The sequence below is a fragment of the Taurulus bubalis genome (genome assembly GCF_910589615.1).
Source record: "Taurulus bubalis genome assembly, chromosome: 2".
Classification (NCBI taxonomy): Eukaryota; Metazoa; Chordata; class Actinopteri; order Perciformes; family Cottidae; genus Taurulus; species Taurulus bubalis.
Window position 1 is genome coordinate 35,831,140 of NC_136590.1, and position 24,204 is coordinate 35,855,343.

A 24,204-nucleotide genomic window follows, 5' to 3' on the forward strand; every position below is an offset into this window, starting at 1 on the left:
TTATTTATTAAATTTCGAAATGTAACTATTTTGATGGAGTTTAATTCGTATTAGTTGTATTTTGTTTCAGTTTGTTTGTTAATTATTTAATTCGTGCAACGTTTGCCTGTGTAACTAAGGTCAACCTGTAAAGAGCGAAAGGGGTCGCTGTTTTGTGTAATAACTACGCGTAGTCGTGGGCTGACTTTTATTCTGAAGAACCGGAAGTTACAATGTTTTGATAACGGCTGCGGAAGAAGCCGTCATTTGGCCGTTTCTCCTCTTAGCACTATAGTTTCCCATAAAACCCGTTACTAATTCAACGGCAAATGTAACCGTTTCACAGAAAACCACAATGAGATTCACACCGAGAAGCCTTCTTGGTGTTAAACCGTCGAAGGCGCTTCAGTTGTTGTCTTTTCTGTTGACATTGTTGCTCGTCGGGAGCCAAGGCGAGAGCAACGCGATGGACAACGTCGCCACTGAGAGGCTGGCGGAGGAAAGCCACCGACAGGACAGCGCCAATCTGCTCATATTCATCATGCTCCTCACGCTCACCATTTTAACTATATGGTTGTTCAAACACCGGAGATTTAGGTTCCTGCACGAAACGGGACTCGCCATGATTTACGGTAAGACCTCTGAGGGTCACGTCAATCTATCGATCAGCTGATCAGTGGACCTCCGCGAGCTGGCTAAATCCCATTATTATTGTTATTATTGTCCGATGTCAAGATACAGGGGAGAAGATACATGGGCGATATTATGTATAAGCACAGGTGTTCGCATTTAATAGGAATACTATGTGTCCAGTATCCACTGTCCACAATAGTTACTTAAACCACATTGGGGTGTGGAATTTGACATTTTGTTGTCTTTTTATTCGAGTTTGTGGTCTGTCACCTCTCTAATAACTCAGGTAATTGTTAAGTAAATATAAGACAAAACAGCTGGAAAAAAGCTACTCACCCCTTTGTCTAATTAGACGACAAGTCATTTTTAGTACGCAGTGAGGAGCAGCTTTGAATTGGTTGACTAGATCATCTCTTTTCTCAATGAATACCTATAATTCACTTGTCGCGGTTATTGTTTGTTTATTGTAAGACCCGATTCTAATTCAAGTCTTTGGCACAGCCACATAATTAAAAACAGTTTTTTTTAAATAGAACAAAGAATCACACTAACAACACCATTGTCCTCCTGCAAAACTCTTTTAAAGACATTTCTTTTTAATTTCTGTGAAGCAGACATGTGTTTTTGATCAATGCCACTGTATATAAATAAAGAAGATTATTGCTATTATCATTTACTACAGATCCCTGGCTAACTGCTTTTGCTTCACTCCCTCTCTCCTCTCCCTCTTTTTCCTTGAAGGCGTGCTGGTGGGTGTGATCCTGCGTTTTGGCGTCCATGTGCCCCAGAACACAAGTGACGTGATCCTCGGTTGTGCCGTCAACGCCAGTCCCGCTACTCTGCTGGTCAACGTCAGTGGGCGATTCTACGAGTACACTCTGAAGGGGGAAGTCAGCCGGGGCAAAGGTCACCAAGTGCAGGACGATGAGATGCTGAGAAAGGCAAGGGGGTGAACACATGGGGGATTTAGTGGAGGGGGCAAGTGGTAGTTTGTTTTGTGTGTGTGCCCCTCTGGTATGAAAGTACCAGATGGCAGGTGCCAAATGGGAGAAAATATGTCTTGTAGTGTAATAAACCGCTTCTGCAAACCTTGACATATATCTAAGCATAATCTCTGTCGATAAAAATCCTGGCTGTCAAATTATCTTAATTTACTAGTTTTTATACACAAACCGATGCAATTGGTTGCTAACTTACTGTCTGTCTTCAGGTGACCTTTGACCCCGAAGTGTTTTTCAACATTTTGCTGCCTCCAATCATCTTCCATGCCGGCTACAGTCTGAAAAGGGTGAGAGGACTTGGAGTTATGACACACTAATTATGTAATTTAAAGATTCAGATTGTTCACAAATGAGACCTTTAGAAGATGCGGTTTACTTTTTATTATTAGTCCTTTGTTATTTTTCGATGATTGTTTTTCCACATACACACTTGCAAACATATTGAGATACTTCTTTATGATCATTGTGATATTTGTCTATATGGCCCCAGCCTAACTACTGGTACTAGACAGCCTCTGTTTTAATACATCTGTGACCTTGTCTTTCCCAGAGACATTTCTTCAGAAACATCGGCTCCATCCTGGCCTATGCTTTCATAGGAACAGTTATCTCCTGCTTTGTTATTGGGTAGGTTATTTGTTAATCTCTGGAATACATACGTTCAGACTGAAATAGAGTAACGGAGTAGTTGTAATTGATCAGCTTGTTGAATGGGCAATCAGAGCCAGTGTCTTGACTTGTACACATTCTTCTTTCCTCCTAGGCTGATCATGTATGGCTTAGTGTCCTTCATGAAAGTTGTGGGCCAGCTTGGGGGAGATTTCTACTTTACTGACTGCCTCTTCTTTGGGGCCATTGTTTCAGCAACAGACCCAGGTAGGTAGTGCCATATTAGCCATTAGATAGTCTTTCTGTTTGACGCTTTCTTGCGCTCCTGTCCTGCTTTACAGTATTTGTGTGTCTTATACTCTGAAGTGTATTTTTTATTTTCTCCTCTGTGCCTCAGTGACGGTGCTGGCTATCTTCAATGAGCTAAAAGTAGATGTGGACCTGTATGCTTTACTCTTTGGCGAGAGTGTCCTCAATGATGCTGTGGCCATCGTACTCTCTTCGTAAGCATTAATTAATTACACACTGCAGATATATACACACACAGCCCACGCAGCAACAACAGTATTGTCCACTTCTATTTCAGCACAGCAACAGTAGTTTCACATTAAAAGATAGTTTAACATTTTTGTAAGTCTGTCTCAAAACAATATGCACATTTCAAGAGTTATTAGTTGCCTGTAACTAAACTAAAAAGCTGTGACTTTGAAAGATATTTATACAGTTTGTTTTGTCTGTCTAGGTTCAGACGAAGTTTTACATTTAGTTTTACACAGAACGATGACTGTGGATTTAAATAATCATCACTTGAATTAGAATTGCATTTGAATTAAATATTGGCATGGACAGGATAAATACATTCCCATTAGCATGTAAGTATTGCTTTGAGATAGACTTAAATGTGAACCTATCCTCTCAATTTCTAGTTCTGTGTTAACGACCTGCACTGTTGTGAGTCTTCAGCTTTATGTGTTGTACATTGTATATAAATGGACACTTATACTAACATCAGTCCCTGTCATTTCACTGCTTGCCTTCCTTCACCTGTCCGTGTCATTCACCGCCTACCTGTACGTATGTATGCAGCGTTCTCCTCCGCTTGGAGAAGCAGGGTAGACGGGGGGCTGGAGCTGTGCGCTCCCCAGGTGATGATGGCCCAGTCTGGCCAGAGGGAGAGGAGGAATGGCTGGGAGAAAACCAGACATTCACTCCCCGGTGGGTGGGTGGGTGCGCTGTTTGAGTGCTTGTGCTGCCAGAGTTATAGGGTTAGAACCTGATCATCTCAACTCGGTCGCTGTGATGCATATTCTTTACTTAGAATGTAGCCTTGAACCACCAACCAGGATGATCACTGCTCTCCCCTGCTACCCTTTCATATCCATTCTTTGTCTGATTTGTCACTTTTTCGCTATGCTTTTTAGAGTATAACATGCTTATTATTGCTGAATATTAGCGCTACTGATTTACGTTGTTGGTTTTGATGTCATTTGGGCACCACTCTTCATGGCTAGCACCTTAACACTGTTTGCCAACCCTTGTCTAAAATGCATTAGAAACATAGTTATACTGCATTATAATCGGCTTATAGCGCTGCAAAATTATAGTTATAAGCACTCCTACATATTCATAATGCTTTAGAACAATAACACATTATAGAGCATTTTATTATGCCTCATAAGGTCAGGTATCATAATACTTCATATTTGCTGATTACTCACTGACCCATTTTTTTGTAATGCATTATAAGTATGTTCATAATGTATTATAAAAAATATTACAATTAATTCCAACAATAAGTTTGTTCTACTTATTAATACTCTTATTGGATATCAATTGGATATTGGAATGGTTTTGAGAGATCCAAGATCCAGTTGGAATTAAGCATGCAAGATCCTAACTTCCTCCCTTTTTGTGACTGTGTAACCCAACTCCAGTCCGTGTGTTTTAAGTCTTGTGCTGCCTTTTTTCAGGGGAAAACAAAATCTTCTAAATCTATACAAAATCAGATAAACACCAGGCTGATGATATCGACCATTATTGGATTTGGGTTGCTGCAGGTTTGATTTGATGCCTGACTTTGCAATATCTGTTTTGTTTCTTTATGAGAGCATGTGGTTAACATGTAACCAGGTCCCCTGTCTGGATTCTTAGTAATTGCCTATTTCCTTTTTCCACGTCAATGTTTTTATTTGCTCGTATACTCTTGTCTATCTGCCCTTCAGCTCCATTGGGGCGTACCAGCCTTCAGGAGACAACAGCCACAGCTTTGAGGCCATGGCCATATTGAAATCCTTCGGCGTCTTCCTTGGCGTCTTTAGTGGATCTTTTGCTCTTGGGGTGGTCACTGGATTCATGACGGCTCTCATATCCTTTCACCCGTTGCTCACCATAACATAATTAACTTTTATATGCATTTATATGCATAGGTAGATAGGCAGCAATAGAATAACACTAGAGGGTTTACTTACTCATTTAAGATGCTTCTGTTTAATCATTGTATGGGCAGCTTCAACCACAAAAGCTGTTGTTGTTGTTCCAGTAGGAGTAGCCTGGATTGTGTCCATGCACAATAAGATAGAAGAGAATTACTTATACAGTTTCCACAGCGAAGTCTTACTTCCCTCATTTCCATTTGTACACTGCAGGTCGACTGTGTATGGGCTACCTCTTGTTTGGCTCCTTGACTTTCAGTCTTCTTCACGTCACCAAGTTCACTAAGCTGAGGGACTTCCCCTTGCTGGAAACAGCTCTCTTCTTCCTCATGTCCTGGAGCACCTTCCTACTAGCCGAGGCCTGCGGGTTCACAGGTACACAATTCTGACTTCTAAAGAAACTTGTAATACATTTCACTATAACTTTAGCTGCTCTTAGATTCACATTTCATGAAAGTAATGCTGATTTTAAATAGTTTTGACGCCCTCCAGTGAAGTATAATTCAATGGGTTTTGAGGGATTATGAAGTGACACCTGTGTATGTTTGTTTTTATTCAGGCGTCGTGGCTGTGCTGTTTTGTGGGATTACTCAGGCTCACTACACCTTCAACAATCTCTCCCCTGACTCTCAGGACAGAACCAAACAGGTGATGTACAATCACATATCTTTAGTCACTCTTACTCAATTTATGTAAATCTTACCTCCATTCTGGTTCCGTCTCTGTTTTTAGTCCGATCATTAAGGATGATTTTATGGTGCAAGAATATTTTTAAATTACCAATGTAATAACATTTTTCTCTGTAAATTAGACAATACAGGTAACATTTGGCACTAATCCCATCACGAATCATCTCACGACTAAAGGGAATGCATGCAAAGTTTACGAGACCCTTTTCCCATGGCACCTTGCATCCGTGAATGCAATGCGGACTTCTCGGTTTTAGTTTTATGCAGTTGGTTTGCAATGATTGTTTGTCTCTTCCCCATCAGTTGTTTGAGCTTCTGAACTTCCTGGCAGAGAACTTCATCTTCTCCTACATGGGTCTGACTCTCTTCTCCTTCCAGTCACACGTCTTCAACCCTATGTTCATCGTCGGAGCCTTTGTATCCTTTACGCTGATCGCTGTCCGTGCTTCCCGGATGCTCCAGAGACGATTAGTTATCTGGAGATGATTGTTGTTGCACATAACCACTCCCGTAAATGTTTTGATTTCATACTTTAAAATAAATCTGTAATAGACTATTGTCAGTTATGAATAACAACTGCCAATGCTGATAATAGTATATTCGTACAGTATGTGTGTTTTAAAGACGGTTTCAGTGATTGAAGGAGCCCAAGAATAACAGCAACATGTAAAAGACTGATTACTCAATGCTTTTTGAAACTGCCATCTACCCACGATTATGTTCCATCCTAGCTGCCCCTGCTGTGTCATTGTGTGTTGTGTCCTTGACCTTCCTTGTGCAGGTGGCAGTGTTTCTGGGCAGGGCTGCCAACATCTACCCTTTGTCCTTCCTGCTCAACCTGGGCCGCAAGAACAAAATTGGATCCAAATTTCAGCACGTCATGATGTTTGCAGGTACAGAGCTGTGACAGTAAAGTCTCCGACGTCAACTAGGAAAGCATTCTAAGTTTCTCAGGCTTGGAACAAAATTAATAAACTACTTTATAGCTGGAACCTAGTTCCATTAAATCAGTGGAAAGGATGATTAAACCCTGTTGTTAAAAACATGTTAGCCTTGATATTTTTGTGTGAAGACAGTCTCCTTCTAGACCAACAACACCTACGTAGATACAGTAACTCTTACATCAGTTGACATTTCCATTTGAAACTAGCTAATAATGGAAGTCCCCTACATGCCAGTGCACATAATTGTTTCCATACCAACAGCACTGAGAGAAACAACACCTGCACCAACACACTGTGGTTGTTGATCTTGCCAACTAATGTGCAGTGGTTAGTAAAAAATGTACAGCAACATTAAGTTAAATACACAGTATGTTGTGGCTTTTCTTGGGTTAATGATAAATGAAATAATGCTCAAAGCCTCACTCAACGTCTCGCCCACGCTGTCTTTTAGTGAAACACACACAGTTTCTCAACCTCGCACTGTCTTGTTATTCGTCCCTTCCAGGACTGCGTGGGGCGATGACCTTTGCTCTTTCAATCAGAGACACGGCGACTTATGCCCGCCAGATGATGTTTTCAACTACACTCCTAATCGTCTTCTTCACTGTCTGGGTCTGTGGAGGAGGCACCACGCCCATGCTGTCCTTCATGAGCATACCGTAAGGCTGTGCATCTGTTTGCTTGAATTTGTTTCTCTGTGTGTTTCACTCCGTCCATCAAATGTTTCTCTGTCAAAGTCACTGCTGCTGCCTTTTCTCTTTCAGGGTGGGTGTGGACTCTGATCAAGACCACTCTGTAAGTAATTCACACAGATTGAACTCATTTGTTTTTGAAAATGTATGTATTGTGCTTGCTTTGTCAAGTTGATATCCCTAAATGTAAGTAGAAATGTTTAAGTGGTGAAACAACTAAATGTTTTGCTGAACAGACTTCAGCGGTGTTGGATGGGTCCCAGCGGAGGAACACCAAACATGAGAGCGCCTGGCCCTTCAGGATCTGGTATAACTTCGACCACAAGTATCCTTTGAGCCATCACCTATTTACAGATCCTCCCGTCAGAGGTGTGGATGATTGATTCAGCTTTGGACACCAGGGGGTGCTCTTTCCAAACTGGAAGAAATATACACCAGTAACATCATCTTTCTGGACAGCGGGTTCACAGATAAGTCACTGATGATGGTTAGATTGTTAAACAATTACATTGTTTTAACTGAAAGTAGGTGTTGTAAAAACTGTTAATAGTCCTTGACACAAGTTTTTTCTCCAGCTACCTGAAGCCCCTCCTGACGCACAGCGGCCCTCCTCTCACTGCTACGATGCCTACTTGTTGTGGACCGCTGGCCCGGTGCCTCACCAGCCCACAGGCCTATGAGGTTTGGACACACAGCATAACGTATTACAGTTAAAGTGGCACTTGTTAAAGATGCATTCAGTAACTTCTGGACCATCTAAAATACATGGATATTTACTGATTTAATAGTGTCATTTACTTTGATATTTAAAACATAAAAGAATGACCTTTGAAACACAGTTATTAGTGTTTGTCCATGTATTTAAAGAATTATTTAGGAATCCTAACGGGTCATAAACTTGTTTGTTGAAATTTGTATTCCGCTGTAATTTGAAGTTGCAGTTTTTTCATGTCTTCTCTCCTTCTTCTGTGGTTGTATTCATCGTCATCTTTTTATTCCCTTGCTTTTCTTGCTTTACATATTTTCCGTTTCTCTTTGTAATCTCCAGAACGAAGGCCGGCTCCACGACGATGATTCGGACTTCATCCTGAATGATGCCAGCGTGAGCTCCATGTATGCCGACATCACCGTCAGCATGGACGCATCCGGCCGCACCATCAACCACTCCTCCGGCGAAAGGGCGTCCGATGAAGGTCTGGATCACGAGCTCGCCTTAGCGGAACATGAAGTGGCTATCAGGGGCACCCGCCTGGTCCTGCCCATGGATGACCCGGTGGAGCCCCCGACCACCGTCACCCTGCCCCCGCCCCCCTCCCCGCCGCGCTCTGAACCTCGCAGGCACAGACTGTAAGAAGGTTTACACTATCAGGATGCAGTTTGTGGTTTTCAGCTTAAAAAAAAAAAAAAAACACAAATCATCTCATTGGATTTCACAAGAAAATGGCATCTGTTAGCTTATTTGTTTGGATTTGTTATTGTAAAACAAACTGCTTCACGTAAGTGGCCATGTGGATAAGACCAGCTCTCTAAAATGGTTTTAAAATAGGCCCAGTTTGGTGACAGACTTCAGGAGTGCTTGATTTAACTAATTTAGGTGGATTACTGTCATCTTGATTGTGAATGCACTACATGTAAGATACTGTAAATCAAGTGCAACTCAAGTCTAAAGGATACTTAGAAGAGGCACATTTGGGGAAGCTTAAAGAAATGGGGCTGTATTTGCTCCTACGTTGGTACTACTGTGGTGATATGCCAGTGCTGTTCTCTATAAAAGCCCCAACACCTTTTGACTTTATGGGGAGAGCTCTAAATGGTACATATGCAGTTTGCCCTTTTCTTTGTGGTGAAGTTGCTCCAGACCACAGGACCTGTATGTGTCTAGCTTCCTACAAGTATTTGTGAGATAACCTAAGTCTCATTTAACACATTTTACAGGCACTTACTAACATTCAGTGGTGTTAAAGAATAGTCACACGACACCCACATTACTAATGTTACTCATCTGTCCACAGACTATACTGGTAAGTGTCCGGTATGTTTGTCTCCCTCTCAAAGTTCATATGTAGAGAAGGTGATTGGTCGAGTTGGGAGCTACTAGATAAGGACATTGACGCCTCTAATGGAAGCAGTATTAGTAGTTTTGAATTTTGATAGAAACAAAAATGTGCAACAGGATTATAAGAACATACCATTCGGCCCGAAAAAGTCAAACTGCACTGCCTGTTTCTTTTTTTCCTGATCAGTCTTTTTACTTATTCATTTATTTATTTAACAAAAAATATCTATTTATATAATGATTTATTTTGTTTATTTATTATTTATTTATTGTTTTGTGACTTGATTAATGATTATCTTGCTCGGTTTGAAAATAGGGCTGCTCGCTGGTGAAAGGCTGTTACGCACCTTTTCCCTAACAAAGCACTACAACTCTTCCCACACGAGCGACATCGTACAGGAAGGAAGTCATGAGGGAGGTGGATATTCACCCGAGGAGTGTGTTCTTTACCGTGGGTGTTAAAGTCTCTCCTTCCTGTTCTGTAGCAGATCCTTCTACTTTATTGAAAACTATAGCTTCCCTCTGTGTGTATTTTATAAGTTTGTGTGTATGATGTCAGAATGATATTGTCCAAATCTACTAATGTAGTTATCAGGGCTCATGTCTGTTCCTGGATATTCTGTTTTCATCTAATTTCATCTTCTTTTAAAAAAAGACAAGGAACTGCCGTTTTCTTTGTGACGTCGTATCATCAAAGATGACTGAGGGCTGACTGAACTGTTTTGACTTAAAGTGCCTATTCAGAAATTCAATTATTTAATGTAGATTTTGTACATATTTTGATTTGCTAATGTGCAGTAAAATTATCTTTCTTGGTTCTTATGACACAAAACCCTTTGACTGATGTTGAATATTGTGCTCCCAGTATAATTAGGCCAGTAGGTGGAGATCCCAAAAGAGTGCACACTAAAATGTTGTACTTTCATTAATGGGAAATACATATCACTGATATTTATTGTAGAGAAAAATGATGGAATATGTATTCCAAATGAATTCAACAAGAAGCCTCATATTCTAAAATCAAGAAAAAGACAGGAGGATGCCGCTGACTTTTTACCAATGCAGTGTTTTTCGTTCCTTGTTTGGCAATCAAAACTGTATATTCTGCTCCCACCTCAGTGAGAGATATTTCATCTCCCTAGTTAACCCTTGTTTGTGCTGTTTTCTGCTGGTTGATTTTAATGACTGAGGTAGAAATTCATACCTGAAAGAAATCCCATTTTAAAATGTTCAAAAGTGCGTTTAACTGTGTCAACCTGCACACGAGTTGTCTTTTTAATATAAATGTTATTCTTAAGAAGAGGTTTGAGATTCTGCATAATTATCCAGAGGACGAGTGAATTTACATTATTTATATCAGTACGGTATATTTTCATTTGTTGTTTAAATGTTATTGAACCGTAAAAAAACATACTATGTTTATATGGGAAGTTTGAAGAAACATTTGTCATCTTAAAATAGCAACCGCACAGCAACTAAAACAAAAAAATCTGAAAATGTTTACGTTTCTACTGTCTGTAGAAATGCTTAGTGACCGTTGTACTTGTGAAAGGTACACCTGCAAAGTCTATACGTGAATGTTTTTAAAATGTGAACTTTTGAGGGGGAAATAATCTCTGATTCAAAAGATTGTTCCCTGTGTAGTCCTGCTTTAACAACAGTGTCTCAGTCTGATATCTGCAATTGTAGCCTCCCTGAAGATAATAAAAACAATTCTTGCAAATGTCAAGTGTTTTCTCTTTCAGATTATGCAGTTGTTTTTTGTCTTTATGCCATTAAGGCTTAAAGAATCTCGCTTTTTATTTATTTGACATACATTTCATCATTCATTCTTTAAAACAAATACGTACTTTTCGTATTGATACTGCAGTGCAATGTTCTCTTCACAAAGAGCCTCATGACAATGCAGAAAACCTATCGGCTGATGAGGATTGGTGGCCATTGAGTTCATATTGTTTCTTGTTGCAGGCCAACTATTTCCAAAGTCAAAGATGAATATTCACGCTCTATTTTCTTTACTCAAATTATACTGGCAAGTGGCAACATATATAAACTGGTAAAAATGGCATTATTACACACACCAGCGAGTATAACGAGGCCAGCGTCTTTTCAGCGCGTTCTGACATCTTCTCAAAAAGCTGCTGTGAGTGAACGTCACATTCACTTTTATTTTGATGACTCGAGCAGATGCTCTTAATTTGAAGGCACGGCATCCCGTTTCTAGTCTCGGTTGTTCTGCGTCCAGCTTGACGCAGCCGCAGATGGCAGTACTTATTCGCGCGAGGGTCTCGGGTTAAAGCCGACACCCGCTGCCTCCGCACAGGTCCGCGAGCGCCGCAGTCATCACCCTGAACCCGGTAAGTGTATTTACTGTCCACAGTCTGGACGCAGGCTCACCAAGCCTCCGTCTTCTGAAACTTGTTCTGACATTTAAACCAGTTTGGCTGCTTGCAGTGCTGTTTGGTAGTTTGCACTTGGAGAGTTAGGTGATGGAAAGGTTGCCAACACGCGCGCCGCACTTTGACTATCTTTTATTAGTGCATTGTTAATTATGTGACCGTTATAAAAGTTATTGTTTTTAATGTGTGGCCACATATACAGTGTGTCCCGCTCACACATGTGCAGCCGCCTGGCATGTAACTCTCTTCATCTGTCACACATTTTAGGATTTCGTACATATTTCAATTGCAGGCAGTTTGATGTCCAGAGAGGAAACAAGACCTTAAAGTCCGTCTGGGGCGTTAGCTGTCTGTCTATGTAAATGTGTGTGTGTGTGTGTGTGTGTGTGTGTGTGTGTGTGTGTGTGTGTGTGTGTGTGTGTGTGTGTGTGTGTGTGTGTGAGAGAGTGAGTGTGTGAGAGAGAGAGAGAGAGAGAGAGAGAGAGAGAGAGAGAGAGAGAGAGAGAGAGAGAGAGAGAGAGAGAGTTACGGTTACATGCTGACTTGTGGAAGCCTGGGCTGCTCCTGAAATCTGTTTCCAGTTAGGAAGTCTTTTTTCTCTCAGTGTGATGGAACCACTGAGGCTAAAAAATGCATCACAGAGGTCAATTAAAATTCCTGTAGGCTACTGCTATTTTTCATTGTCTTGTGTGTGTGTGTGTGTGTGTGTGTGTGTGTGTGTGTGTGTGTGTGTGTGTGTGTGTGTGCGCGCGCGCGCGCGTGCATAAGTGATGCATTTGGCTTCAGTGTTGGCTCCACCAGTTGTCATTACTCTGCAAGTGGTTGTAAAGTAAATTCAGGATCTTTATGTGATAAAACTATTTCTGTTTTACACACAGGGAGTAACAGGAGAGTGTGTGACTGCAACCCTTATGATGTAGAAAACTCTACTAAAACTAATTTGTCTGTTAAATGAACCTGAACAAACAAGACTAAAAGGGGAAGGAGACATTTTCCAGTAAGATTACAGAAGGAAACATCGTGTTACGGATGTTGCAACTGGGGTAAACGTTTGGATAAATGTTGCTGATTTTAACAGTCATATGGAAGTACTTGCAGTATTACAGTAACTTCCAACAGCATGCACTATCACACATGGATAAACACACAGAAAGTAAGTAAACCAAGACCCATATGTGTGACTGACCTTTTTCTGCCTGACACACACACACACACACACACACACACACACACACACTCACACACACACACACACACACACACACACACACACACACACACACACACCAAGATGGTGCCTGCATGTTTAAGAAATTACTATGAGCTCAGTCCCGTAAAATACACCACAGGCTCGTAAGACTTTTAGCAATTTGTCTGACATGTCACGGTAACTGTGTTTTTCCTGTCGTGACAAAAATAGGATAGAATGTGAATTCAGACGCTATGTTTTTCTGTTCATTTATCCCCAATGGTACACACCATGTTTTTAATAGAGTTTTTTTTAATGCAGTTCAGCAGTTTTTTGCTCCAACAACATGAAGGTTAAATACGTTTTGACAGGTTACCTTGGCAGAGTGTTATTTTTTACCCGCGGCCAGTAAAGCCTGTTGTGATGTGTTTGAATGCACTGATATTAATCAGTGTTTCTGAAAGCTTTTGTGTTATTTTGTGGAAGGAGGCAAAGCTATCGATATCGAAGCCGCCCAAGGACATCTACGAGAAAAATTGGCATCAGCTGCCAATTAAATGATTAGATGTTATGATATGTTAGAAAAAGGTTTTTCATTTTTGGGAGATAAAACATATTATTTTATAGTTATTGTATTGATACCACACTTATATCTGTCCAATAAACAGGATGCTCTGCATCCACAAACAAATCATGACTTTGTACAAAGGCAACAAAAAAATAGCACATCTTAAGATAAACATTGAAATATATTGTATATATTATATCTCATTTGTTTCATCAATACAAAAGTGTAAAACATGCATTTTTCTTGGCTTGGAGCAGTGACTTTCTGGAGTCTTGTCGCCATCCAGATCTTGCCAGGCAACCAGAGGCGACTCGTAAAACCACAACCTTTACACTTTCGTTTTTAAAAGGATTAAGCAAACAAAATATCACAAGTTTATGAGCTTTAGAAATGGTACTGTAGGCAAATGTTGTTGCCTTTCCACTGAGCCCGGCTAGCTGTTTCCAGTCTGCTGAGCTAAGCTAACAATCTCCTGACTGTAGCTCATATTTAACGCACAGGCATGAGGATGGAATCCATCTTGTCCTCTGACACTCAACAAGAGACATATTTCCTGTCAGCTAACAAACTATGTCTTTAATCTTATAAATAGTAACAGATGGGCGAACATTTTAAAGGAGTGGAGAAACTTAACAAATACAGATGTTTCCTCACTCGAGGTATGAAAATAATCATTCATGGTATGTCTTCAGTCACCAGATATCAAGCTAAACGAACGTCTATGGGAGATTTTTGAGCTACATGTCAGACACCGCTCTCCACCGCCGTCATCAAACAGCAAAGGTGTGAATAGCTTTTGTGAGAAGGCAGTTTCATCCCTTCAGAGTTGTAAAGTTGAGACTTGTAAAATCAGAAATATTGACGTTGTTCTGGAGACTTGTGGTGGCCCTACTAAGACACTCGTCTACGTTGGTTTTTCCTTTTTATCTGGCACCCATCTGGGAGTTGGTTCAGCCTCGTGATTTAACGGTTAAATTGATGGTAAATGATCTAATGCTCGATCTCCTGAATGGAAGTGTTTGTATATTATTTCTAAATGGTCATGTTTGGCACTCGTTTAGAAATGGTTCAGTTCAAGTCAGGGATTTGTGTGGTCTCTGATGTTAGGGTTGGAATCTAGGAAAATGGTTATAAACTGAGATTTGCAGGGATTTGGTTGGTTGGAGATTTATGAAGGGAGAGTTTGGAAGCAAACAAGCACTTAAGACAGAACTGAGGGCTCAAATGTCCCATTAGGTCATTTTAGCATTAAATGTAGCTTTGGACCTTCAGTATTGCTCCAACAGGACTGACGAGGAGCCAATGTGGGGAGCACACACACACACACACACACACACACACACACACACACACACACACACAAAATGTCATAGATACTCATGGGCATGGAAATTGGCCACATTGCTGCTGCTGAGGGGTCCTGTTTTGTCAGCTGCTCTGTTCTCAAATACATCTCAGTTACTGAATCTAGGCAAGAACAGAATATGAGTGCAGAAACAGAAAGAGCGTTTCACTCAGATGAAGAGAGATTGAAGTACAGCAAAACAGCAGCTTCTGGTAAAACCATCCTGTCTGTGCTGGTGTAGTGAGAAATGCTGCGTTTCTCCTTCTCGCTCTCGCTCAGATCTGTTGTATCGGCTCTATTCCACGGTCTGGAATGTGCCTCACCGGAGCCAAAGAAAACTATTATCTTTCTTTGTCGGCTGATGGGGAGTACAAATTTTATCTGAACTCGCTGCTCAGTTTCAAATACTGATATTGTGTGTTTATTTTTGAGATGGCACGACTGGAACAGAAGGTGGGAATGCTCCCAGTGTGATGTTGCTGTGGTTGGGCCATAATGGGAGATGCAGTGGTCTTTAAAGCTGCTCTTATCCGTATTCCCATGTTAATGATGGATCAAAGGACACTCCCTCTGACCTTTTTAAGCATCTTTATGATTTAAAGGTGCCTACTTTACTGTTTGCTTCACTCTTACTGTGTCCCCTGTATTGTTTTCAGGGGAAAGCCTCTGATACATAGTGGAGCATTTGGCAGCTAAAGAGACAGATATAACCCTCAGGAGTTGGTGGAGAGCAAAGTCAAGCGAAAAGAATATTGTTGGTTCACTTTGATGCATCTCTTCCTGTTCTACAGTGGATTAAGTTTTGTAAGATAGTTGAACATTGCTGCAGATTTCTGAAAGGCAAAAAAGTCAAAATTGTATTTATATCTGCAGCAATAATGCACTAGTGGTATTGATTAGTCAAAGGAAAGAAAAGTATAAGCATCAAGTGTGTTAGTCAATCAATCGTTAAGTCATTTTCAAGCCTTCTATGTTTGGAAAGTGATTATCTTCCTTAGGTTTTGGGACTGTTGGAGAGACGTAACAAGCAGGGTGACCACGTCACCTTGAGCTCTGAAAATGTTTTCACCATTTTTTTTATTATATTAAATTGAGAAAATCGGTTGGTTGTGACCCCAATTTAGTTTTTATTTGGCTTGCTTTGTGAGACAAAAACAGCTCAATAATGCGTTCACAGTTCACTGCTAATGTTTTGGTTTATTTAAGTATAAGCCATTAAAGGAACAGGATTTCTCAACATAATCATTTCAAGACCATTATTAAGTGACAACCACAACACGTTAGACTTAAACAATGTAAAGGTCAGTTCTTTCCCAACCACCACAACATGACATTTAAACAATGAGTGACCTTTTTTTAACCTTATTTATTCCTAATTTAGAATCTACACTGCAGTTATGATAGGAGGAAATGTCGATGAAGAGAAGACAAGTTGAAGAAACATTTAAGGCATTAAACAGCTCAGGTGTGGATGAATTTAAAATGAGTATTTTGAACATTCAGAGTTCCAACTATAATCTATTTTTAAACCACCAGGAAGTCCCATTGAGAGATTTTCTACCGGCTGCCACACAAGTCAAAGATCACCTGCAGCTCAGACTGAATGTAACATGAGTTCAGACAGGGCAGTGAATCTGTAGTTTTAATGAGATGTTAATGTAAACAGTCAGTACGTGAGAGAATTATGTGTCTGAGTGTGTGTGTGTGTCTGTGTGTGTGTGTGTGTGTGTGTGTGTGTGTGTGTGTGTGTGTGTGTGTGTATGTGTGTGTGTGTGTGTGGCTGAATTGTGCCAACTTCACCATTCTGATGGAGACTTCCTGTTTCTCAGTTTTCCGTTACATTCTTCAGCGATAAGCTCATGCCAGCACACACACACACACACACACACACACACACACACACACACACACACACACACACACACACACACACACACACACACACACACACACACACACACACACACACACACTCTCTCTCTCTCTCTCTTGCTCTGTTGTTACTTTATTTTCACTTATTTTGGTCTTCATCATCCCCATGTGTTATAAACTGTGTGCAAGATTTTCCTCCTGTCCACATGGCATGATGTCACCTCGCTGTGTTTTATTTTTACACCACAGACCTCCAACCGCAGAGCTAATTGTTGCAGTCAGGTGGCGGAAAGCTTAACAGAGGTGTGACAGAGAGAGCACAGACAATAGAAGAAGGAATAATAAGTGAAGAGTTTTAAACTAAATCATTGTGGTGGTTTTAAATATCAAGTAGCTGCAGACTGCAATTATTATATATGACACCAGTCTTATCCTTGAACCATAACCACTAGATGCCTCTCCTCAAGTAAGTAAAGTAAACCAAAAGCCAAGTCCTAACCATATAAATCTATGTTTAATTTATATGGGTTTCGAGTCCCCATGATGTCACTTTACGAACAGATTTAAAGTTGTCCTTGGCACTGCAACTGCGTGACACGGCTTAATTTCCCCATTTAACTGTTTCCATGGCAATCAAACAAGAGAGTTTTGTATTGGCAGATACAATAAAATTATGTATACGTTCTTTCATGCCATGACACAGCCAGAACATTTATTGCAGGAAAACAAAGTAAAGACATGCAGAGACACTGTCCTCAGAGTCGTCTGACGTCAGTGAAACCTGATTATTTTTCTCCAGACCTGTGTGGATACTGGCTCGCTTCCTTTCAGCCATTGTTTGCCTGCCATCAGATAACATTTCCATAATGCTGGTAGCCAAGTGTTATTATTATTATTGCCTTCTCTGCAGCCTTTCAGAGCCACATAGTAAGTGGTAGCTGTGGTCTCCTCACACGGTGTCACACAGGACCAAGTTTGCCAGGAAGAATAAGAGGGGGAGGGAAAGAAAATCATACATTAATTAATCTTTATTAGTTTAAGGAGAGGCAGGAAGTGAAGATAACAGGTAAATAGCAGACCTTAGCTTTGGTTGGCTGGACTGGCTGTCCTCCAGTGAAGATGAATGAGTCGCCTCTCCCAGCCAACAAATAAACCAGCCGCTGATTTTCCATTAATAAGTAATGAAGTGACAGCTCACTGAAAGGATGAAGGATGTCCACTCAACATGAGGTCTGTGTCAGTTTGTAGCTTTATTGTCTCTTGAGGAGACAACACCACAAAAAAAGTTATTTAATCAACGTGTTTAACAGCAGCACCTTTAACCTCAGCCACATAGTTGGCAAACAGACTCTGGGTCACAAAACAGCGTTTGCTACATAATAAGTATATTTGAAAGCTGGGAATCTGCAGATTTATTTGAGAGACAACTCAGCAGCGTAAGTCAAGTTGTTGTAGTCATAAACATAGTCGGTGTATAAGAAGGTCATACATCAGAATACCACAAGAGGAAGGTTTTTGACATCTAGAGATTTTTGCAAAAATTACATTGATCAACGATTGGATTGCAAGCACTTCTGTTCTGGAAACTGCTCAGAAACCCTGTTATTGCCAATATATCTAGTAACGCCATACATCCTCTAATGTTCCAGATCTCTAGTTTGTGCTTGTAAAGTTTCATCAGAGTGTGATTATCCTAGAGGTCACAACAGCTCATTGTATACAGTGACGTCATCGGTAAAGTCATCTGATGAGTACTGGTCAGCATGTGCCTCGACTAGTAAGTGAAGAGAAAAATGGGAAGAAAACCTCAGAGTCGCACTGAGTAAATCAAAAACACATAATTTAATGACAGAATGTTTGGACTGCAAATTCTATTTTTGGCTAGCCACTTCCAGACTAAAACATCTCAACTGTTGATTGCCATGAATTGTTGTGCATCCATGTATTTGTTGTACTGACGGATGAAATCTGGTCGACACATTAACGTCCTCCTCAGGATGAACTGTAACAACTTTAACTGACTTTTCATTTATCATCTGGTCAACATTTAGATTTGTCCGATACTTTCAGTACTTTGATTAATACTGATATAGCTGCAAAGCTAATGACATGTCTTACCCTCAGCGAAAGCTAACATGCTAAACATGATCATGCTTAATACCAGCATGTTAGTATTGTTGTCCATTGCTGAAGCGGCCAAGTGCCGCCACACAGAGCCAGCCTGGACTGGCTTGACCTTGTTATAAATTTGATTGATGTTTTCCTTCTGGGTTTATTTTAAAACCAATTTCCAGTATTTCTTCTTGTTTGAAACTACAGAAAAAAGAGCCCTTCAGACATTGGATATTGGCAGGGCAGACAGTATGTTGTATAATAGCTGTTCATGATCCAAAAAAAGGAGAGACTGCTCGGACAAATATGGAGGTCATGACTCTAATTTCAGTTACCCACCATCATCATCTTTACTCAGACTTATCCTAAAAAATAAACCTATTTTTAACCAAAAACTTTGGCATAACAAATCATGGTTTTAAAATAACACGTTTCAGTGGTGGGATCTATAACTAGAACAACTTGCAGTACAAGTCCCGGACCCAAAGATCATGTTACAGGACTCTGTCCACCTGTGACGGATCAAGACCACCATGATTTCACCAAAAGCGTATCACCATCAACGAGCCCATATCTGTCGGCCCTCGACTATGAAAAGGAATCGTCCATCTGTGTTTTTCTGCTGAGAGTTGAAATAAAGTCAGAAGAAAAGGGAGGATTTGAGCGTGTGTGTACGCAGCCTAAACTCGTGGTAACGTCACTCCTCTGCCAAAACCAGAACTTCCTCATGAATCTGTGCTGACATGCCGCTCCAACCAGGAGGTGAACGCTATAGTTTGTGGTTTTGTTGGTCTACAAGGGAGCGGTCCGTGTGTGTGTGTGTGTGTGTGTGTGTGTGTGTGTGTGTGTAAGCTCTGTCAAAGAGTTGTCAACGTTCCACATCTCACCACATTAGTCATACCAGGCATTCCTTCATGTATTCACCTCTCTCTTAAGCACGCACGCACACACACACACGCACACACACGCACACACACACACACACACACACACACACACACACACACACACACACACACACACACACACACACACACACAGCTCTTTGCAGCAGTTTAGGAGAATTCCTCGCGGTCAGCCAGCATGAACTAGATGTGGGAAATAATGGAGTGGACTGACTCCAGCCATCTCTTCATCCACATTCGGGGCCTTTTATGTAGCTGTGATTTTACCGTCGCGTCTCGCATCATTTACCATCAGAAGTCCAGACCCTGTAATCAGCACTCTTTCGGTCATCAACGTAGTGATTTTGGTTCTATGTTTAGGAAGTTTATGAGTGTTGTATTTTAGGGAGAGAGATTTTTGGAATATATTGTGTGATAAATCAGTGAGACAAGGATGCTGCAGACGTGCTGTAGTTAGAATTTAATAATCAGGTGCGATATACTTTTTGAACTTAATTTCAGTTGAAGGTGGACAGCAATGAGCATTCAGACCCTTTGCTTCAGTAAAACTACCAAGAACACAGTGTACAAATATACTCCTTTACAAGTTACAGAAGTCATATAAGCAACATTTACGAGAGGTACCGAACGTTAAAGTGCGCATTATACAGAAAAATGTGAATGTGATATTATTGTATATTATGTTGTTGAAACAATATTGATGCATTTATTTGTAAGCAGTATTTTAATGTAGTAGTTTGTTGAGTTGGAGCTAATTTGAGCAACTTTATACACTGTTGGGTAGTTTATTTCATTCAGAACAACGCAACATGTTGTATGATTTATCATTTGTTTTAGTTCAAAACTTAAATTTTAAACTGCTAACCATGAAACAAAATAAAGTCAAATGTGCGATATTTCCCTCCAAAAATTGTGTGAAGTATCATAAAATGAAAACACTATAATAGCAAAAGTACAACAGACCTGTGTGTTTGTGTAACGTTAATAATTAGACTACACTACTGGATTTGGGTTTGATACACTCTTTTTTTTTCTTTCAGTTATCCGAAATATCATCAGATTGAGTCATATGCATGTAGCAGGTTATGGTAAATAGAGTACAACATAAGTAGTAGTTTCATGTGATAATTAAGTCATTTTTAGTTTTTAAATAATTTTCACTGAAAAACACCCACAGTAGATGTTTCAGGAACTTCTGTTAAAACTGTTTTTTAAATGTAAACCATATTTTTTTAAATATAAATTTAACAAGTCAACTTTGTGAGCAAATTAGTTACTTTGTGAATGCAAAAAGTCAGAATCTGAAATATGATTTTAAGTTACATCATCAGATTACAGGATTCAAACTTGTGTTGTTTGCCCGCTTCTCAAATCAGCCATTGACCTTTGTTGTCCAAGTTTTTACTTTTTTTTTATTATCAGCGATAAGATCATATCACACATCACACACATACGCTCTCTGACATGAAGGCTAAGCACAAACACACAGGTGAACACACAGCAACACAGATATGTACACCCAGTTGCTATGCTTTTACACAAAACAAATATTTCAGCGGCACTGTTCATTGGGTCACAATGAAAAGGCATCTAATCAGCAACATGCAGCAGGAAATATGGTTTGTTTAATGAAAAGTCCTCCAGAGTGGATCAACAGCACCTCTATGTGGTGGCTTTAAGTCGCCTTCTTCAAACACTGTTGTGGGAAAGATGTGAAACTTTTGAATTTGGTTAGACAAACTGAAACAAAAATACCATTTGTTTATGTGTTTTAGCTGTGAGTGTCCCTTTGGAGTGACGATGGCGGACAGCCCGCACTGTTTCTACTGCCGAGAGGACCTCGGGGGGAAGAAATTCGTCCGCAACGAAGGAAGGCCCGTGTGCGTCCGCTGCCACACCAAGTTCTGCGCCAACTCCTGCGCCGAGTGCCATCGACCCATCCCTGTGGAATCAAAGGTGCGTGTGTGTGTTATCAGCTTGCAATTGAGTTTTTTACGAATGCATTTCTTATCAGATCTGTCGCTTTTTATTTTCCGTCTCATTAAACTCCCTTCCTCCATCAGGAGCTCAGTCATAAGGGCCGGTACTGGCATGAGGAGTGTTTCCGTTGTGCAAAGTGTTATAAGCCTCTGGCCAAGGAGCCCTTCAGCACCAAAGACGACCGGATCATGTGCGGGAAGTGCTGCTCCAGAGAGGATGCGCCACGCTGCCACGGCTGCTATAAAGCCATACCGGCTGGTAAGACGGATGATCTGCACACCTTGATTTTGTCCTGTTAGATTAGAAGAAAAGCAAAAAGCATTTCAAAAGCACTTTTGAAGAAACTGGCCAATATGTTAACTGACTTTGGGGATTCTAATCAAAGATTTAAGAGTTATTATGAAGGAAATATAGTTTTCAAAAGAAGTGAACTTACAAATTCATCAAAACATATAAGTACATACATGATTATTAACCCGATAACTGTAATTATAACAAAGCAGCTTTTACTTCCTAACTGCCTGTTTCTCTTGTGTTCTGCAGGTACGGAGAGTGTGGAGTACAAAGGGAACTCGTGGCACGACGAATGCTTCACCTGTTTCACCTGTAAACGACCAATCGGATCGCTGAGTTTCCTCTCCAAAGGAAGTGACGTTTACTGCAGCCCCTGCTATGACAAGAAGTTCGCTAAACACTGCGTCTGCTGCAAAAAGGTCATACTTCTCAAACAGGAAACAGACATGTATCATTATTCCTAAAGGCAACAGGTATAAGAACAACAACAACAATAATCAATATTCATACTTTAGCTCCTCTCTTCCATCTGTCTCCAGGCTATAACCTCTGGAGGAGTGAACTACCAGGACCAGCCGTGGCATAGCCACTGTTTTGTTTGCAGCTCCTGCTCAAAACCTCTGGCAGGGACCAGTTTCACCAACCACCAGGACCAGGTCTTCTGTGTCGACTGCTACAAGACCTCCGTGGCGAAGAAATGCAGCGGCTGCCAAAACCCCATCACAGGTTCATTTCAAATTAAACTGCAGATTATGTTGACAAAAAATGCAGATGACGTCACACAGGGAAACATTCAGCAGCTTTAATCTGCAGATGTGGATTTTTTTTCTCAAATGTTATATAGGAAGAATGAAATTAATTGGTTGGAATAAGTTCAAACTGTTCCCTTCTCTCCTCTCAGGTTTTGGTAAAGGAGTGAACGTGGTGAAATATGAGGGCAGCTCCTGGCATGAATACTGCTTCAACTGCAAGAGATGCTCCCTCAGTCTGTCCAACAAGAGCTTCGTAGCCAAGGGAAAAGACATCCTCTGCTCCGACTGCAGCAATAAGTAAAGCTGAAGAGGTTGGTCCTTTTTTAACAGTGGTTTATACAGTATATCGTCATCATGTTTTTTTGTTTCTTTATTTTTTACATAAAAGTCAGAGTCTCCATTTCAATATTCTCTTCATTACTAAAGGGACGTTTTGGGAGATTACCCACAAAGTGATGAAATATTGTGTCCCAAATGTTATTTGTGTCCACTGTTGATCATTTGCTTTGATGCTAACACTAAAACATACACGGTGCTGAGCGATGGTATTGACCAGCTTTGTCCTGATAGTCCCTAAAAGATAAATAGTATGTCGCTGAGTGTGGTTTCCTGTTGGAGGCTTGGATCACGTACAATATAATAATAAAAAAACACATTTAAAAAAAGTATAAACAAAGTGTTTTGAAGAAACAACTCCTCCTGTTTAGCTGGGAAGTAAACCGGATCGGCCACCTACAGCTGAAATAAATGAGCAGCAGATGAATGCATTGCAGACCTGAAATACTAAAAAGAGATCTAATGATGCTGCACATGAGTCTACAAGTCAGATGAAACATTTTTATTTTGACAAATGTCACGTTTTCCTTCGCAACACAGATTTCTTTACGAGTTCAACACAGTGTATGCTAACGTGTTAGCAGAAAGCAAGAATATCATGTGTTTACAAAATTCATTTATTTGTATTTTTCATCTTTTAGCTAAATCAACGGCTTATGTCAATGCTTTAATGTCTACTTATTTTTTCTATTTTTGAAGGGTGATACTTTCCTCTGACCAAAAAAAACGATAAATGGTGTTTTTAAATAAAGATTTTTTAATAATCATTAAATTACATCATATTTCTAATTGTTCAGTACTTTTCAAGGGATTGCTATGCTTATTGTATGTTTTGAGAAAATCAACTTTTTAGCACTTTTTATAACCATTCTCCCTTCTAAAAAAGGGAAAATTGAAATATGAGATCGGAATATATTCAATTTACTGTGTTGCTAAAATGGAATAAACTGTATACAAAACTGAGTATTGTATTTGTTTTTATTTATTTCAAATGTATTTTAAGGGTCCATGTTACCATGCAACAAACTGCTAAATATGTTGCACATTATTTGGCAGTATTACTATGTTACAATTAGATAAAGATATAATTATAAATGGGACAAGACCATTTGTATAAAGCTGTCTGTGTGAAAATAGGAACTTGGAACTCAGTTAGTTAAATATGTATTTGTAAATGCTGTGGGTTTCCCTGTAAAGAAGGAAGTGTAGCAACACACTTTTTCTAGAGCCTGTTTACAGAACAAAAAGCTTTACTACAAATCTCAATAAAGATGGTGTTTCCTTCTCTTACATAGATAGTTAACATCAGGTACAGAAACATATAGCCAGGTAGCGCGTACCAAACGGCCCGGAGGTTGAGGCACCTTGTGGACAGCAGGAGGAGCTGACTGCTGGTGAGTACGACGCGTTTGGCAAA

General features: G+C 40.2%; 2 protein-coding genes across 2 annotated transcripts; both read left to right on the top strand.

The window, feature by feature from the left end:
* Nucleotides 1-334: 334 nt before the first annotated feature.
* On the top strand, nt 335-8,330 carry LOC306753161 (sodium/hydrogen exchanger 6-like; the record flags this gene model as incomplete). The annotated part of the gene is made up of 16 exons (XM_079237014.1): nt 335-611; nt 1,354-1,553; nt 1,823-1,900; nt 2,164-2,240; nt 2,377-2,489; nt 2,620-2,725; nt 4,445-4,588; nt 4,914-5,029; nt 5,214-5,302; nt 5,647-5,760; nt 6,125-6,236; nt 6,793-6,946; nt 7,052-7,082; nt 7,216-7,304; nt 7,555-7,660; nt 8,028-8,330. 16 exons carry the CDS (start codon nt 335-337, stop codon nt 8,328-8,330), a joined length of 2,109 nt encoding a protein of 702 aa, XP_079093140.1.
* A 2,986-nt stretch (nt 8,331-11,316) lies between these two features.
* Nucleotides 11,317-23,750, top strand: LOC306750069 (four and a half LIM domains protein 1-like). The gene is made up of 6 exons (XM_079233459.1): nt 11,317-11,392; nt 21,201-21,381; nt 21,489-21,663; nt 21,949-22,118; nt 22,239-22,425; nt 22,601-23,750. The coding sequence occupies exons 2-6, from the start codon at nt 21,226-21,228 to the stop codon at nt 22,750-22,752; spliced, it is 840 nt and encodes a 279-aa protein (XP_079089585.1). The 5' UTR covers nt 11,317-11,392; nt 21,201-21,225; the 3' UTR covers nt 22,753-23,750.
* The last annotated feature ends 454 nt before the right edge of the window (nt 23,751-24,204 follow it).

Coding starts and splice junctions, on each gene's coding strand:
- LOC306750069 (XM_079233459.1), top strand. CDS start 21,226: ATGGCGGACAGCCCGCACTGTTTCTACTGCCGAGAGGACCTCGGGGGG. Junction 21,382..21,488: donor CCATCCCTGTGGAATCAAAG/GTGCGTGTGTGT, acceptor TTCCTCCATCAG/GAGCTCAGTCATAAGGGCCG. Junction 21,664..21,948: donor CTATAAAGCCATACCGGCTG/GTAAGACGGATG, acceptor TGTGTTCTGCAG/GTACGGAGAGTGTGGAGTAC.